Source organism: Lepus europaeus, chromosome 14, assembly GCF_033115175.1.
Source record: "Lepus europaeus isolate LE1 chromosome 14, mLepTim1.pri, whole genome shotgun sequence".
In the NCBI taxonomy this organism is placed as follows: Eukaryota; Metazoa; Chordata; class Mammalia; order Lagomorpha; family Leporidae; genus Lepus; species Lepus europaeus.
The window spans coordinates 70,391,430-70,405,851 of record NC_084840.1 but is presented as its reverse complement, the minus strand read 5'-3'; the positions used below and the strand labels follow the sequence as shown (position 1 = coordinate 70,405,851).

Here is a 14,422-nt window from a genome sequence, read left to right as displayed (position 1 = left end):
AAAGCGTCTGTATTTCTTGCTCCAAATGGCTCTGAACACTCTGGGCTTTATTTGTTTTTCAACTGAAACAGCTATGTTAATATATTGTGAATTTGAAAGCGTGATAGGGGAAAGATGTTTTGAATTCTGGTGTGTGATGAGTAGCCAGAAGTTGGGCAAGGGAGAAGGTAAGACAGGCTTTTTGAGTCTTCAGTGTAGCCCTGATCCATCTTTGTTTTCTAATTTCATTGTTGATAGCTACTGCTTTTACAGAGATTTCTATTTGGGAAGTTATATATAAAGTTAGGATTATGCAATCGTAAAAAATGGAAAATTTGTCCAAATATAGAGGGTTTTTTTGTGTGTGTGCAGGAGAAGAAAATTAACTCTTTGATTATAAACACTAATCACAATATGTCAGGCCTTAATCTCCATGGTGTAAACTTTGTGCAAAAATATTGAAAGAATATAGAAGGGCTATATTCTAGTTCATTGACTGAATGAGGTGGGAGGATGAGAACTCTTCCAATATGTACTTGATGCACAAATGCATTTATTAGCAGTCTGTTTCCATTGAGAGCTTTTTTTAAATGTTAGTGATAATTCAGTGCTCAAACAATAGTCATTGGACAAAACTGAGCGAGCATGAGGGATGAGGAGGGAAGTGAGGCGCTGAAACAGCATAGAGCACTCACTCGCATTGGAAGGCCCCATATAAAATGAGGTCATTCAGGAACTTTCCCTTGAAGTGCTTCCAATTCCTGAATTGCCTTTTGTTTGGGGAATGAATAGCAAGTTGATTAAAAAAGAGAGAGAGAGAGACAATTAGGGAAGGTAGGGGGATGGGACCAGAGAAGAGCTTAAGGGTTTTCTACAATGGGGTTAAAACTATGAGAAAACTTCATTGTTCCCCACAGGCCCCAGCCCCAGTGATGCCAACACACAGTGGTGTCGCCAACCAGTTCCTGTCCTCGAGACAGGCTTGCTGACGGCCTTGTCCCCTCTCACTGCTGTTGATAAGATCCTGGGCTATAAAATAGCTTCATTGAACCCAAGTGTTCAGCAGTGGCCCAGTGCGCTGTCTGCCAGATGACTCCAAGTGCCAAAACATGATACCTGATGGCTCATTACCGCAGGAAAATTTTTAAAAGGACCCCATTGCGTTGTTTTTAGATGTTTTCCCCTTCTGCAAAGCAGTGAAATGAGAAATGTAAGCTTTTAATCAGGTGGTATTTGGTTGGGTGTTTGTGTTTTGTTTTTGTTTTTAAGCTCGAGAGCATTTGGAATTTATATTTTTAAGAAGAGCTATTGTGTCTGTGCTGTGATTATGGAAACTGAGGAGATATTAGAGATGAAGCTACAATTGGAAGACTGTTGTGTATAATCTATGGGGTGTGTGCACGTATGCAGATTCCTTCTCTCTGGCACCTACATCAGGTGTCCATGCAGTCACTACATTATTTATGTCCTTGGCAGCCACAGTATTTAAATTCAGCTACACTTCATATTTAAGCTCAGCTACACTTCGTAAGCTTTCCTTGCTTCACGTCAGCATATCATGTGCTGTGAGTTTTCTTTTATATGTGACCCTGGTTTTGCTTCTAACTTTAAATGGTAAAAGCAAATGTGCTTTGAAAACTATGTTACACTGTAGTTGTTAAATAAGGCAATAACCTATGCACTTGTAATTCTCTCTCTATGACCTACTTACATACTACTTCACCCTCCTTATAGTATGATTAAAAGCTGCTTTGAATCCACTATTGCCTCAAGGGATTTGAGACTAGAATTTAACAAACTGCTGAGAAGGCTTAAGTCAGTAAGAGGGCTTCCCTACAGCTTCTTCTAACTAATTCACATGCAATTAAAGAGAAAATAAATATTTCAGAAGTGTACATGTTAATGAAGCATTTTCTACCTTATAGAACATAGCTATATCCAAAGCTTTATTCCACAGCTGATTGGAAAACATTTCCATTTGATCAGCATGGTCATGTTTTGGTTTTGTTGTGGAGGCCATTTCACTCATTCTTTCTAAAGCAAGTCTGTTATATAGTCAGGCCATTATGTACCTTAGGGATTTCTGCAACTAATATATGGAAAAACAAGAGCTGTCAAGGTTTGTCTTCATTTATCCAGCTAATTACTTTATCAAGATAATTGAAGACCAATGAAAATCTTTTAACTTCAAAGGCAGTCAGAAGTAGCTGGAGTTGGGAGTAAATATAGTTTAGTATCAGGAGAAGTTGGGTATTTGTGGACATAAGAATTCATTTTATTGGAAATGTTTCTTAATCCCTTATGAACCTATACCTGGCTCCTCGGGAAAGGTAATATTCTCAAGTGAAGGTTTGTCTCGTTTTATATCTCGCTGTCTTGGAATCTGAAGGTTAAAAAGCCAGATACATTGTTCAGCTGAAGAAGGAAACCAAGTTAATTAAATGTGTAGATCTAATTAAGTATTTCAGGTTGGCTACTGCGTAATGCTCAATCCATCAAGACTGTACTTAATATTGATAATGCAGATTTAAAGTTGATAGGTAAAATCTATTTTCCTTAATAACATCTGAAGATAGCACATGATCACAGAAGAAATTGGTGAGAAAAAAATCAAAACAATCTTTTCTCCATATTGTGTCTGATACACTTAATTACTGGTGACTTTATCTAACCCTCTGGCTACCGTGACTGTATTCCCAGGCGTGCCTTGATCTGTGAGGAGAAAGCCCAGCTCCATAGCACAACTAAATCGAAAATCAGATTTTTTTTTTAAAGGAAGTCATAATCTCTGTGTATAAACTCTGATAGCATCTATTGCATTCGTGTGTGTATGTATGCACACTTGAGTGGCATTATCTTTGAAGTTTAAGATACTTCATGACACAATAAAACAAAAAGCGATGGTTTCCAAAAGGGGCAAACTATAAACCTCTGGGACACAATTTATGAAGCCGATTTGGAATGTGACATATGCCACCAAGAAGTTTCACAGATTGGCGAATACGTGGTGAACAACCAAACAATGAGAAAGCTAAATTAGAATGTCACTTTATAAATGACTTATCTTTCAAAAACTTTCCCAAATCACTTGGGAAAATTAAACTCTCCCGCTTCTGTTCAAGCCCTGTGCCATTTTTCTCAGCATTCTTATTAGTGCTCATAAATCAGTCAGAAATCTTAAGTGGGCATTTAAGCTCACGGCCATTACACTGTAGACCCAACAGTCATCAAGTCTTACCCCGTTGGTTTTTAATTATGATGTGAAAGCCTTGGAAATGACAGATCTCATGAGTTATCGTTTTAAAAGAAAAGATGATTTATTACTGTGACTTTCAGTCCCTCATCCTTGGTACTGGGTTCAAGATGATGCGAAAGGCAGGCAGCTGTACAGAGACGGATTAGACCTTCTCCTTAAAGCACTGCTCCAAGTCTCTGAATGTCGCTTGGGCCATCGATTCGATGTTTTCTTTGCCTACTACCACGGGCACGCTTTCGGTCATTGTTCGCTCCTGCGTCCGCTGGCGAGCAGCGACACAGACACTCGCGCTGCTTCTGTCCCCCGTGGCCTCGGCTTGGGAGCGTGTTTCTGGTCTGGAAGTGAGTCAGGCTCTGGCACCACAGGGGCACTAAGCCTCTACTACAAGTGGCCATTGCGGCCTCGTGCCAGGTGCCGTGGCAATGGGGAATTGAGTGGAGCGGGGCCAGAGCCGGGAACGAGCGCGCGAGCCTTTCGGAAGCTTAGCGACCTTAGCCAAGTGTGGCTATGCTGAAGGACGGGGCGCTCAGCTCCGCCGGCTGCCCGCCGGGCTCCCTCCCCGGGGCGGCGGGCTGCGGGCCGGGGTTGGGCCGGGCGGGCCCGCAGGGGTTAAGCAGCGGCGCAGCGGGCGCCCGAGGAGCTCCGCCCCCGCCCCGCCGCACCTGGCGCTCGGCGGCCGGCCGCCTCTGCGCCGGATTTCGGAGGGGATTGGCGGAGAGCGCCAGGGAGAGAATGTGACAAGTGCCCGCTCGGCGGCCGCCGGGGGAGGCCGCGCGCACCTGTCCCTGCCCGTCTCGCGCCGCCCGCGGCCGCTCGGCCGCGCGCAGAGCCGCCCCCCGCCCGAGCGCCGCCGCCGCCGCCGCGTGCGCCCGAGAACATGACTTCTGCCTTCAAGCTGGATTTCCTCCCGGACATGATGGTCGAGGGCCGCCTGCTTGTTCCTGAGAGAATGTGAGTAGAGCCGGCAGGGCCGAGCGGCCGCGCGGGCGTTCTCTCCGCTCCGGAGCTGGCCGGCCGGCGCGGCGCGGCGCGAAGGGGGACGGGTGGCGCTCGCGGCTGCGGGACGCGTGCCGGCCGCTCCGGAATCCGCCGCCTCTCGGAGCTCTCGGAGGCCGGCTGGGCGCGGGCTGGCGGGAGTGTCCGGACGTGCTTCGCTGAGCGGGGCGCGGCGGCGTCCCGGGGTTGGAGCTGGGGGAGGCGGAGCGGCGGTGCGGGGCTCCGGAGGGCTGCGGGGCCGGCGAGCTGGGCGCGGCTGCGTCCCGGGGTCCCGCCGGGGTGAGCCGGGGCGGGGCCGAAGGGTCCGGGGGAGGACCGGCGGCGGGAGCGGAGCGGGGCGCGGCGCCCGTCTGGATCCCCGCGGGGTGAGCGGGGCGCGGCGTCCCGGGGACCGCGGGGTGTGCGCGTGCGGGTGTGCACGCTTGGGCCGGTTGAAATGCGGGGCTGAAGGCGCGCCTCCCTTAACCCAGTTACCCACTCCTCTGACTTTGCTTTTGCCAAGCTTGCTTTTCTGAGGTGGGAGAGGGGGGAAGGGAGCGGAGGGGCCGGGGGTGTTGTGGGGTGGGGGGGAGGCGGGGGCATCACAAAGCCTTAAGCTTAGCCAGGTGTGATCTGTTGCAGAAATTAGAGGTAATTTTTACGTAATCACGATGGTTTGTCTGATCTGTGCAGTCTGTAATTTAATAATTAATGTGATTCTGGTGGCTTTTCGTGTCGTCGAGCTGGGGTAGAGCGTTGATTGGGAGGAGTAGCGAGCTGAGATTCCTGAAGAAAGGGAAGTGTGTCGAATTTTTATCTGGCTCGTTAGTCTCATAGGAAAGTTCCTCTTATCAGCTCAGGAAACTGTCAAGTCTTAGAGGAACGACTTGTATTTCAGGCGTGTTAAGAAAAGAAAATCTGGGAGATAGAAAATGGATCGCCAGAGTGGAACGGAAAGGTCTGTGTCTTGTTTAGACAGCGAGTGTATGAAACTGTCTCTTTTCAGGTGAGAAATTTGGGAGTGGATCGAGGCTACATTTAATCTTCCGCAAAAAAAAAAAAAAAAAAAAAAAAAGCTGCCGCCGTTAGAGTGCATAGGCAATGTTTTGTATTCTAGCCCTGCACTAACATCCGTATGCTTTCTGGCCTCTTCCCGGGGCTCAGGCCATTCCAAGCTTTATGACCCATTTCCCTGGCAAGCCAACTTTCTCTTGCAATGCTAGATTATTTTTCGAGTATGTTGAGAGTTGAGATTCCTGAGAAACTGCGCAGTGGGCAGTTACTGAGGCCCTCGGATTTTTTTTTAAGTGGGGGGAGGGGAATGCTAGACTCCAAGCACCCTTAAATGTGAGTTTTCCTTTTCGCTGAATGTTAACTTGCTTGGATAGGATCCGGTTTACTGTCTATACTGAGTTAATAAGATAACATAGAATATCGGATTTCCTTTTGGCAGTTTCTCTGAGAAATTAACCTTGATTAGGAATATTCCCATGATATTTGTTTCTAAAAATCTCTCTCGTCCCCTTGTTAAGGTGCATATCTGCTTGGATACCAGTACATGTTTGCACATGAGCTAGTTTGAAAGTTTTCTGTGGTTTCTCCTCTGTAGGCTGCAGTGTCCGGGCTAAACCGGAGAACTGGCTTGATCATGATTTTGAATTTAAGGTCACCTGCTACTTACATGACTGTATGTGTAGCTGCTGAGTGCTCTATGAGTGTGAAGCATTAATGGTCCCTCAAGCTGCAGTCCCTTGCCAATTACACTGTGAATTATGAAAATTTAATTTGTCCTTTACATTTGGTGGATGCATGTGGCTTGTTGAAAGTCTTTGCTGTCAACAGAGGCTTTGTGTCTTACCCCCCGAGTCTCCTCTAGAAATCCTAACGTGACTTCTGCCACTGCTCTTCCAAATGTTAGTTATTTCCAGATTGTTTGCAGCTTTTGTCAACTGGTGCTTCATTAAACAAAAAAACAAAAAGATTTCTAAATGATGTTTATTTCCAAGATAACTGTTGTATATCTTCATAACCCTGAGAATACTCACTTTTCCAAAGTAATTTGTACTTAACTCACAGTAGATAGTATATTTGGGGTCAGAGGTGTGTAGGAGGGAACAAAATGCTTAAAACCCACAAAGTCGGTATATTTTAATACCATATTCATACAGTTGAGAAAATAGTGTGGATTCATTGTTTTGGGGACTGGTTGTCATCTAGAGTACATAGCCATCTGGACTAAATTGCACTCCACTAGGTATTGGCCTGTTCCTAAAAGGAACTTAAATAAAGCATAGGGAGGGGTGGGGTGTTGTTTTTTGTGTGTGTGTGTTGATTTTCTAAAGCAGAACATACTTTCAATGGCGTTTTCCCACAAGAATGTATTAGATAAGTTTGCAAGATGTAATACATTTGAGTCCTCAAGGCAGATGAACAAATAGCTTTTTGAGATGAATTATTAAGCTTGATGGCCCCACGAGCCAGTCAGTGTTCAAAGAGCCCGTATCATTTAGGACTCTCTCATGGAATAGAATCACTGTAACATATGCTTCGAAATATAGGGGTGATTCCAGCATTATGAATGGAAATGGGCGTTTTCAATAATCTTCACTATGGAAGTCTTTGTGTTATTATAGAATATCATGTACAGCAGGCGCAATGAAAATGAACAGGTTTTTTTTTCCATTCTTTTGTAAAATGGGGCAGTTGGCTTTGGGTTGGAGGAGGGAATTTCTTTTTCATTGTTTCACCTTTTTAGTCATATAAATGAATTTGAGGTATATATGTGAATTTTTAAATAAGACTGAGAAATGCTATCTTAGAATTGAGAAATTACAAATGAACACATTTGCAAGAGTGTAGCTTAAAAAGTATTCAGATTTGTGATGTTAGAATCAGATACTGAGAAGAGGTTACCAATGAATTAAAATAAAATCTTATTTTTTTTTTATGTATGAAAAATAACCTACTGAAAACAAGAAAAGTCACCTTGACTGTAAATTCATCAGCTTGGTGAATGAGCTTTTTTCTTAAGTTCATCAAAAATATCTGTTGAAGTATAGTTACGCTGAAAGGTAGTCCTGAGGACATCATTGTTACAGGGGCTTATAGATTAAGAAAATGTTTGAGGGGGAATATGCCTAGTCCAAGGAGGCAGAGTTATCCCTGCTTCCCCCGCTAAACTGACAAAAGGTATGTGTCATGAGTTAGGTACTTGCAGTGTCCCGGGATATCTTACTTAGACCATCTCTGATCTTCACAGATCTGCAGGTTGAGGATTATCTCCATTTTACAGATGATGCTCACAGAGGATACACGCGTGCTCACGCCATAGAGGTGGTAGATGGCAAAGCTGTGGTTTTCATGTGTGGGTGGGGGAGGAGGATATGTACATGTGTGTTCCTGTGTTACTAGGGAGTGAAGAGAGAACTGCAAATAAAAGTATATGACATAGGTTTAATTAGGAAACCAAAACTGCTAAGAATGAACTTTGTGAGAAACAAATACATGTCACCTATTGAGGATTGACATATGAAGTATCGTTTTCTATTTTCTTTGTTTCAAATTCAGTTATTACAGACGTTCAGTAGCTAAGAAAAGAATATTTGAGTTAAAAATTTGTTGGTTTGCAAAGCGAGATGAAGATCAAAAGCAATGGAGTCCTTCTCCATGCCCACTCCTCCGCCCCTTATGGTGCTTAAAGTTTATTGGGAAAATGCAATTGTAAATAATAAAACACTGGGATAGCTGTCATTTATTGCCTGATTCTATTATGGTTATGAAAGGAAATGAAAATGAGAAAACTCTAAACGAAGAGCCATGCATATGATTCTTTAAGGACGATGTTAAAAATATTTTTCTAGGCAGGATTTCTCAGTTAACAGTGCTTATTTTAGTATCAGCTGTTTTTTGAGACCAGAAATTCATCCCACATTGGCTTTTTAGAGCATGAATGTCATCTTTGATCTAGGCAGAGGTATTATTTTAATTGTGAAGTCTTGTTTAATTGTAATGTGCTGGATCGAGGTTGCTTTGGCATCTGTTGATGAGATGCAGTGAACTGGGGAAACAAGCACCTTGCAAGACAAGATAAAAAGGAGATAGAGTTTTCAGATACGAACCTAGTAATTAAGATTTCATGGGATCATTTAGAGTGTTTTTTTTTTTTCCCCTCCCCTGACAGCTATACCAACACTATATTTGGTCTCTGATAAAATAAATAAATAAATAAATAAAACTGCAATCTCTTGTATACATCAGTCCTCAGCTTTGCACTTTTCTTTACCTCTCCCTTGTGGTTTTGTTTCTTACAAGTTAAACACTCATTTGCCTCTTGTGAAAAGATAGGTAATGTTTTGGCATGCAAAATTATATGATACACTTGTGTGTAGTACAGCCAGCAGTGATACCATCCAGCTCTTGTGCAGAAATTCCAGGTAGTTTGCATTGTTGAGACTTATATGTAGACTTAAGAGACTGGGAATCACATGTCATTGTCAAGAACTGAAGAATGAAAAACAACCACCTCTCACAAATGTTAAATAATACTATAAGCATCCCTTATTTGCATTTTATGGAAAATGTTATATTTTCAGCATGTCTCAAGGAACTCAATTAGTAAGGTATTGATGGGGTTTACTTTTAATGCTCAACTTTAGCCAAAACTTATCAAGTCCTTATTTCCACTTTAGCAGTATTACTGTTAGTGGGTTTTGTTCCTTCAGGGGAGGGTCACATTTTTGGTTCTTGTTTACCAATTAGGCCGACACAAAGAGGAGTTTCTGGATGTTATATTTGTTTTACAATTGGGTAGAAAGGGAGACTTGGAAACTAATGATTTCCAGTTCATTAGCACCCACAAGTTCTCCTGCCATCCTGTTTGTTTCCATCAAGGAGGTACTGAGTAATATAATGAAGCCAGCATCAGTGCTGTGCTACTTGTGTAGCGGTGCAGAAAATGTATTTTTATTTTTCCTTAAGATAAGCCTCTTGCTAAACCTAAGAGAAATGGAGCTGCGCATTCCTGGAAAAACCTATGTGGGAAACAAAAACTAATTAGAGCAGTAAATGTGATGCTCTCAGGTAATTGTAAAATAATTATTCCCCGTTAGCATCATCACTGTTTAATTGTGCCGTCCAATATCCTCCTGCTCTGAATCCAGATGTGAAGGTATGGAAACCTCCTTCTCCTCCTGGGACTGGCTTTTTCATTTAGTGTGAACTTGAGACTCCTCCTAAAGGAGTTTTAAAGGAAAGGGGGAAACATTTAGGGAGATGCTGAGCAGTTTCACTTTCCCCATTTGTTATAAATCACGACAGAAAGTGATTACTCCAACTATTTTTATAGAAGGGTAATTCCAGTTATGTGGTTGAAATGCCTTGTGAGCATATTTGAAATTTACACCTCCAGTGCCAATCTGGAGTTCTATGAATGGTCTCTTTTATGAACTCCGGATTGTATGTTATGTTCAGATACTGAGAGTTATGTTTTAAAATCAGCTGATAATCTGAAATATAATGCTAATTAATATGTAATCACAGGCTCTCAAAGTGACATATGAGTACAAATTCAGGTTTTAGCTAAATTTTAATTACTCCATGTAAACAAATGCCTCAGAGCCACCTTACCAGCAAATTATTAGACCCATTTTTCCCACCTAAAGATTTATGTAAGTTAAATTTAGGCTGCATTTAGATTTAAATACCATTTCAGTTTATTCTGTACTTTTTTTTCTTAGCTAGGTTTATGTGGCATTTTACTTAAGGTCAGGTTTGAAATCTAATCTGTAGAGATCTCAGTTTAAATAATCTGTGCTTCCTTTAGGTCAGTGGGGGTGGGGTGGGAGTGGGGGTGGGGTGGTGGTTGTAAGAGTTAGGCAGATAGATGACCAGTTGGCCAGGATCACTTTTCATAGTGATAGTGATTTAAAGATGGGATGTGATACTTTGATAGTGAGTATCAATAATTTTTTTTTAAAGATGTATTTATTTATTTGAAAGAGTTACATAGAGAGGAGAGGCAGGTGGGGAGGGGGTGCGGGGAGATCTTCCATCCGCTGGTTCACTCCTCAATTGGACTCAATAGCCAGAGCTGTGCGGATTCAAAGCCAGGAGCTTCTTGGTCTCCGACGCAGGTGCAGAGACCCAAGGACTTGGGCCATCTTCTGCTTTCCCAGGCCATAGCAGAGAGCTGAATCAGAAGTGGAGCAGCTGGGTCTCAAACTGGTGCCCATATGGGATGCCAGGGCTTTAGGCCCCTGAGTATCAATAATTGAAATAATATACAAACCTTTCTGTTGTAACTGTGGAAATCAAAATTCCCAACCCAGCAGCTGCTGTGTCTGATATTTACAGTCTCAAGGACTGAAGATTTCCTACTTGCACTGATGAAGGTGGTGACGCCATACTTGGAATGCAATTAACTTAAGCTGATTTATTTGATGTTTTAATGTAACTTTTGGACAGCTTTAAAAAGTTTTGTTGAGCATCACTTCCTTTTTATCAGACTTGCAATGCTGCAGTGGTCGCCACTGCTCTCTGACCTTAACCATACTGCTCAAAGATGACAAGAAGAAAGTTGGCCAATTAAAAGAGCCCGTGAACAAATCTAGGGGTGAGGCCAAAAAGAAGAGGTGACCCAAAGACAGAGTTCCAGACAAACTCAGTTAGCTTTGTTTTATTTGACAGAGCTATTTAGGACAAACTCTGTAAGGCAGCTCCCAACTAGAAACTTAGAGTGCCAGCTGTGGTCTTTGACAGTCTGAAAGTTCTTAGTTTCCCTGCTTAGGGTAGCCCTTCAGGAACTCCTGGTAAAGGACTTAAACAACTGGTTTCAAAGCAGAGAGCTCAAGTAATTCATACCGGAAATACCAAGGCAGAGGGGATTCCCAGCTGCTGGTGAAGACATATGAATAGGTCTAACAAATTGTACATTTGGAAAAATGAAACTATAAATTTTTAAGTATCGTAATTTATTAAATATGCTCTTATGTATTTCACCTTATATAACTGACTGGGTTCAGGAGACATAAAGTTCTGTATATGTGTACATATGAGTATGATTGTGGAAACCCAAAGAGTATTTGAAAGGCGGAGTGATAAAAAGAGGGAGGGAGGGATAGACAAAGATCTTCCATCTGCTGGTTTATTCCTCAAATGTCCTCAGTGGCCAGGGCTGGACCAGGCTGAAACTACAATCCAGAAACTCCATCCAGATCTCTCATAGGGTTGGCAGGGGCCCAAGTAGTTGGGCTATCTTCTCCTTTCTCAGGCTCATTAATAAGAAACTAGATCAGAGGCAAAGAATCCAGGGCTTAAACAGCCACTCTAGTTTGGGATAATGTCCTTGCTAGTGGTGGCTTAACCTGCCACACTACAGCACTGACCCCAGAAACCCACCTTACTGGTCTAATTCTTCACTTTCTTAGAATATCTGACTCTTCAATGGTCCTTGTTTATAAAACTCATGAAATTGTTATACAGAGTAGCATGTTTTTGTAGGTTAGTACTTTTGCAGTGGTTAAACTTAAGAGCCGGTGCCGCTGCTCACTTGGCTAATCCTCTGCCTGTGGCGCCGGCACCCCGGGTTCTAGTCCCAGTTGGGGCTCCGGATTCTGTCCCGGTTTCTCCTCTTCCAGTCCAATTCTCTGCTGTGGCCCGGGAAGGCAGTGGAGGATGGCTCAAATCCTTGGGCCCTGCACCCGCATGGAAGACCAGGAGGAAGCACCTGGCTCCTGGGGCTTCAGATCCGTGCAGTGCGCCTGCCGTAACAGCCATTTGGGGGGTGAACCAATGGAAGGAAGACCTTTCTCTCTCTCTCTCTCTCTGCCTGTCAAAAACAAAATAAAACAGAACAACAACAACAACAAAAAAACAAGTTTCAGAGAGGTTTTACATCTTGACCAAAGATGTATGGCACAGTCTTGACCACAGATGTGCTGTGTTACATACCAGTAGTATCACTTAAAGAAAGGTCTCAGGACTGCATTTTGACTCTTTTCCAGGACTTGAGATAAATATCTGTAAAAGGTGAAAAAAAGAAGTTCACTCTGATAACCCTGTCATGTTTCATTGGTGGAAAGTGAAGACCCTCCTCCCCTGTATAGTGGCCTTTTTTTTATCTTTGCTGCATACCTGGGGACCCTTATGTTTCTCAGTTGGAATGATATGTTGCAACTGTCAAAATCTTTTAGATTTAAAATAGGAAGGGAGAAGACTCTTCACAGAAAAATCTGGACAGTGGGTGCTAAATGGGGATATTTTCTTGTTTGCATAATGGCCAGCCTGGTACTTTTTGGCTGCTGCCACCATTTTTATATGATCCATATGGTTGTCCATAGCCTCCTGCTATCAAAAGGGAGACTTTGAAATTTTTTAATGGTTGCGTATCGGGAGTCAAACATGTAACTGAACACTTTAGATTCTGCTGAACAGAATAAAAATGGTTGAATAGGAGATGTATGAGCCCATTAAGGGCTGAGTTGGTGTAAACCCATTTAAACCTGCACACATATCCTCATCCCTAGATGTTTTCTGTTGGAACCCAGAGGAGAGCATTGGGTGTCAAGTGAGTAAAGAAAGTAAAGGTGGAGATCTAACATGTCATTTTGTCCTTGAAAAATTGTCGGGGAAAAATAGAGGAGAAAGAAAAAGCATGAAGAAGGAAAGCATTTGGTAGAGGACGAATGTAATCGGTTTAGTTATGCTGATTTGATTTACAGTTCAATCCTGATTCTTTGTCCCCCACACTAGATTTAGTGAGGTCATGAACAGCGCAGCTTCTTCTAAAGCTTTCATGTTGCCTTTTATATGCTTTCCTGATTTCAGTCTTAATCCTGAGACCATTTCGTTGTCCTTTTCCTGAGCAGTTTCCTAAATTTCAAAAGAAGGGGCCACATCTCTCTGTGACGTAGTTGGCAGGATTGGAGTTGAGAGAGGAGAGCAGTATCTAAATACCTAGGTCATCCACTTGTAAATTCCACTGGAGCAGCTGCATGTTTCTAGGCATAAAACTGTATTTTGACTTCCTACATTACAGAAGGGGTGTTGAGTTTTCGGGTTGAGCATAAGGGTAGCATATTTCAGAATGATTAACTTTATGGATGTCATTGTCTTGGCCAATTATATTTGGCTATGCTGCAGCTGTGTTTGCCTTCTCAAAATTGTCACCAGGAGGCCTCCAACTGCAGTTACTCTCTCCAGTCCATGCTGGTAACATCTTCTCTCCTAACTCCCTTTGTCTGCTCAACCATCCCTTTCTGGTGTCATGGTTGAGAAAAATCACCGGAATCCTTTGAGAAGCCTGTATGTTTTAGAATACACTGGTAGCTCTATCTGAAAGCAGTTTCTTAGTATTAAGTCTTTATATTAAATCACATTTCCCATCAGTATAATTTGTGTTCAGTAGTCTGTATTTTCCTGGCTCCTGATCTGCATTACCTTTAACAAGTAGATGTAGAAAAGTTACTTCCAACATTTTCAATGGATGGTATTTGTGCTGTTTCTGTATTTATGCTAGAACACTTTGAACACAATTTTGCTTACTCGTGCTCTCTCAGAGGCCCCTTCACAAAGACTGCATTGGAAAGGAGACTAAGAGGCAAATCATTTTTGTTGTTGGTGGTGATGGTGATGGAATACTTGTCATCAGATTTACTTTGTTTCATCAGGCAGAATTCAGGAACCGTTTGTCTCAAGACAAAACCCATTCTAATTCACTCTGGCTATGTTTGGATTTTAATTTTCAGTGAGAAATAACTTCCTCTGTGATGATTTCTACCTGTCAAGGTCACTTGCCCTGTGTGTGTGAGAATGGACTCTCTGGAGACATAGCTTTAGGGTCTGTCCTAGCAACAGGCTGGAAGGTGGACCTTCATGGCCGGTCAGTCATCTACTAAGCAGCAGCCTCTGGTCTTCTGACTTGTCTTCAGTTTTATTTTTTATTTTTTTTCCTCTTTTTTTTTTTTTTTCTGGGCCTACTGCAAGTCTTTGTGACTTGTCAAGATTTCTCAACTAAAAAATAAGGACAATAAAACAGGCTTCTTACTTGTCCTGCAGTATTATTGTGAGACTGATGTTGGGAAAGGAATGATACCCTAAATATTTTATAGCTTCATGGTACTTAAAACTGACCACAAAACCACCTGTGTTTCCCGGGAGAATCTACTATAATGAAACTTCATTATAATAGGATACTTAAGGTTTACTTCTTCTGAA

At 42.6% G+C, this 14,422-nt stretch overlaps 1 protein-coding gene across 14 annotated transcripts in view; it reads left to right on the top strand.

The window, feature by feature from the left end:
• CELF2 (CUGBP Elav-like family member 2) overlaps positions 1 to 14,422 on the top strand; it is a 599,463-nt gene that overhangs the window by 238,399 nt on the left and 346,642 nt on the right. For 6 of the 14 annotated variants that reach the window (XM_062210935.1, XM_062210925.1, XM_062210932.1 and 3 more), the window contains exon 1: positions 4,079 to 4,186. The exons of the other annotated variants lie outside the window; for them this stretch is intronic. In XM_062210935.1, the coding sequence (XP_062066919.1) occupies positions 4,113 to 4,186 (74 nt within the window). In that variant the 5' untranslated portion in view covers positions 4,079 to 4,112. Of the gene's footprint in view, positions 1 to 4,078; positions 4,187 to 14,422 lie in introns of those variants that run through there. 14 annotated transcript variants of the gene reach the window in all.